The 3,633-nt window shown below is 62.8% G+C and overlaps 1 protein-coding gene across 1 annotated transcript in view; it reads right to left on the bottom strand.

Annotated features, from left to right (window-relative positions):
- The window catches only part of LTBP3 (latent transforming growth factor beta binding protein 3), a 16,646-nt gene extending 15,639 nt beyond the window's left edge, over positions 1-1,007 (bottom strand). The window contains 3 exon segments of the mRNA XM_010837795.1: positions 1-150; positions 323-525; positions 683-1,007. The exon segment at positions 1-150 is cut by the window's left edge and continues 22 nt beyond it. Of these exon segments, the coding sequence (XP_010836097.1) occupies positions 1-150; positions 323-525; positions 683-992 (663 nt within the window). The 5' untranslated portion in view covers positions 993-1,007.
- Between the last annotated feature and the right edge of the window lie 2,626 nt (positions 1,008-3,633).

The following is a 3,633-nucleotide window of genomic DNA, read 5'->3' as shown; positions in this document are numbered from 1 at the left end:
CCCCCGTGGGGAGGGCAGAGATCTCACCGAGCCAGGGCACTCACACTGCAGCTGGGGGCACTTGTGGCACTTGCTCTGGCCCCAAGCGGTGCCGATGCTCCCGCAGCAGTCTTCCTGCTTGGTGAGGCCCGGGAGGGGGTTGCTGCCACACTAGGGAGAGGAGTGTGGACAGGGGTGACAGGCTGCCCAGCCCTCACCTGGCCTCCCTCCTCGGGCCCTTTTCCTCCTCCCCCCACTCAACCTGCAGGACACCCTCCAGTTTTGAGCAAACCCGGTGGATTGGAACAGGGCGGCCCTGAGAGGCATCTGTGGGTTCACTCACTGGTTGCTTGGGCAGCGTGTCCTGGAAGCAGCGGCCCAGGGGCTTCTGGGTGGGCGGCCGGGGGTGCGAGGGCTTGGGGTGCGGCAGCAGGTGCTGGGAGGGGGCCGGGCCCTCGGCGTTGGGCCCTTCAATGCGGTGCACTTGGACTGAGGCCTCGGCCGGGTGGTGGACGCGCACGTTCACCACGGGGGGCGGGGCCTGCACTGGGGGGCGGGGCACGGCGGCTTCAGGGCTGCCCCGCAGCGCCGGATGGCAGGTGGTGGCGAGGAGCTCCTCCAGGGCTGGCCCCGCCCGGGTCCTGCCCACCCCGGCCAGTGCCCGCCCACCTCGGCCTCCCGGGGTCTGCCCATTGCCTGGTACCTTCCGCTGAGATCTGTCCTGGCCCGAGGGGCACCAGGAAGGTCGCATGCTGGGCAGGAGGCCCCTCCCCGGGCCCTGGCGGATCGGCGATCACCTGGACCGCGTACATGGCGTGCTTGCTGGCCACAGACTCGCCTTCTGGAGCCAGGGGCGGCAGCGCGCCCGTGGACAGGGCCCCGGCCCGGCCAAGCCCAGGGCCTGAGCCGCCAGCGCCTCCGCCAGCTCCTCCAGCCGGCACCTGGCAGAAGCGACCCGTGAAGTCCGGGGGACACAGGCACTGGTTTCGCGAGGAGCACTGGCCGCCGTTCATACAGGGCAGGGGGCACACCACTGGGGAGGAGAGGTGGGTCAGGGCCCAGGCAGACCCCTGTGGCCAGCGCCCAGACCCAGTCCCTCACCCACATCCTGTCTCTTCTTTCCCCTCCTCCCTACTTCCAAGCCACCCACTGGTTCTGTCCTCCCTGGGAAGCTGGCCTTAGTAACACATCAGATACACACACATGCTACCCTCTAGGTCCCCCAACATCCTTATACCCTAGGGGCCACTGGCATCTTGAACTTGCATCCTAGGTAGGAGACCCTGTGCCAGCTGCGTGACCCTGAGCGACTGACTTCCCCTCCCAGGCCTGTGTCCTCATCTGTAGGGCGGTCCCATCTATTAAATGAAGCAAGGCCTGTCCAAAACTCTGCACAGTGCCCAGTGCACAGAGCGTGTTTAATAAGCAGCAGCAGCAGCTGATGATGGTGATGGACTAGCCTTTCCCTCCCCTTGGGCCTTTCCTGGACACCCAGTCTCTATCTGGTGCCTCCTCCTTGCCCCTCAGTCCTTCCCCTGACTCAGCCCCCTCTGGGCTCTCCCTCCCTCTGTTCAGCCATCCCAGGGCCCGCACCTCACCACTGCCAACTTGAGCTGTACTCCGCTGGGACCTCTCTTAAGCAACTCCACCCAGGGGACCCTGTCAGAAATCAGCATTCTGCCTCCCCACCTCTTCTTGGCCTTGGACCACCACTGGGATCCCTGCCTGCCCGGTCATTCATAACTGAGTCTTGAGGCTCCAGTCTCCCCTGCACCCACCCCAGCCAGTTCTGGCCTCTGTAATGTCTCATAATCCATCTTCCCTCCTCCCCATGCCCCCTGCCCCTCCCCTGCCTGTCCACGTCCCAAGCACCCTCAGAGAAACTTGCCTCGGGTAAAGCTCCGGCTCAGTCACAGCCCTGCTCCCAGCTAGCTTCCCTGCCTGCTCTCCGTGGCCCAGAAGGAACCGTCTTTCGGCCCATCCCCGTCTGCTCTTTCCATGTGCACCCTACGCTCCAGGACTCATCTCCTGTTTCCTACAAACGTGCCACGTCTTCTGCTTCCCTGCCTTGACCCATGCCATTTCTGCCCACTCAGAGCCGAGTCCCCATCTGTGCATATTCACATCATATCCTTCCAGCCCCTCCCCCAGGAGGAGAGCCCTTCCTCACATCCCACCCACCCTCTGCCTCAGCTCTGGGTGCCAGAGGAGGTGCTGGGGGAATGAATGAAGGAGTGAATTCAGGGAGCTGATGGGATGTCTGTCTGTCTGTCACACACTCACATCTGAAATCCAGCCTTGGGGACCTGTGCTTGTGCACCAAGCCCAGCCCCTCTCCGGCCCCTCCCCCAGGACTGCCCTCACTTGCCAGGATGGGGAAGTAGGGGTGCTGCCCCCTGGACACCTGGAGGGCCTCAGAGGGATGGCCCACATGCAAGGCCACCGGGGCCTGGCTACGAGCATCCCAGCCCAGCCCAGCCCATCCTGCTTGGCCTCTGGGGGCCAGATTCTCAGGGCAGAAGGGGTGTGTCCTGGGCTGGGGGAGGCAGGATCCTCTCCTTCCTGCCTCCCAGTGAGTCACCCACAGCGGTGAGGGTGACCTCCCAGTGACACCCGCCCACTGTGGCCTGGGCACCGAGCCTGAGGGATGTGGGCAGCACGGATGGAGACAGCAGCCTGGGCAGGATGGCCGGGGGCTTGGGAGGCCGGGCCCAGGGACTCTCACATGCACAGTCATCTCATCACACACACACATGCACAGACTCATTCTGACACCAACACAGGCTTACATAAACACTCCCATAGTCACTGCAGACGTGCACCCAAGATAACACAAAGAAACCTGTACTTGAGCCCAGTGTGCCAGCCCAAAGCCCGGGCATACCCCTGTGTGTATGCCATGTGTAAGCACGCGTGCACACATCTTATGAGAAGCGTGAACCACATCTGTGGGGTTCCTCAGATCTGTAGTGGCTATGTGAGTATAGGAGTGTGTGAGAGGGGCTGTTTTGCTGGTGCCATCGTGGGCCTAGCCTAATTACCCTGTCCAGGAGGGTAATTACTGCTGGGACACCTCCCCCAGCCTGGCCCACAGGGCCCTGGGGGAGGAGCGCTGAGCCCCAGGCCTGGCCCTTTGAAGAGCGATGTTGGGAGAAGGGTGGGCTCCAGGACCAGGAGGAGTTTTCAGGGTTTGGGGAGTTGGGGGTAGACTCTGAGGCGGAACTGTTCAGAGCTTCTGGGGGAAGCACAGATGGGGCATCAGGAAAAGGAGAGACCGAGGATCCAAGCCAGCCCCTACCTCCAGGCCTGTGCCCCACTTGTTAGGCCTCAACGCCCCTCCCCTCTAAGACCTCGCCAGTAACTAATTCCCTCACTCCCAGCCTGAGCTTGGCTCCTCCTCCCAGGGAATGCAGGTGTCTACCGCTGGCAGGCCCTACTTGAGACATTTTTTAAAGACTTTTCCTGTTTCTTTCACCGAGTCTGTTTCTAGGGGGAATACTTAACCCTTCTCTGAGACCTGGGCCAGCTGGCATCCCCGCAAAAGCCCCTGCCTGTCGACCTCGACTCCCTCTCAGAACCCAGCACTTTCCTAGAAGCCTGTGCCATCCAGGGCACCAGCATGACCCCACACCTTAGGCCTCAACCCCAACCCGA

The sequence above is a fragment of the Bison bison genome, unplaced genomic scaffold (assembly GCF_000754665.1).
Source record: "Bison bison bison isolate TAMUID 2011002044 unplaced genomic scaffold, Bison_UMD1.0 scf7180017864080, whole genome shotgun sequence".
NCBI classification, from domain to species: domain Eukaryota; kingdom Metazoa; phylum Chordata; class Mammalia; order Artiodactyla; family Bovidae; genus Bison; species Bison bison.
The sequence above is the reverse complement of the archived record's forward strand: the minus strand, read 5'-3'. Positions and strand labels throughout refer to the sequence as shown.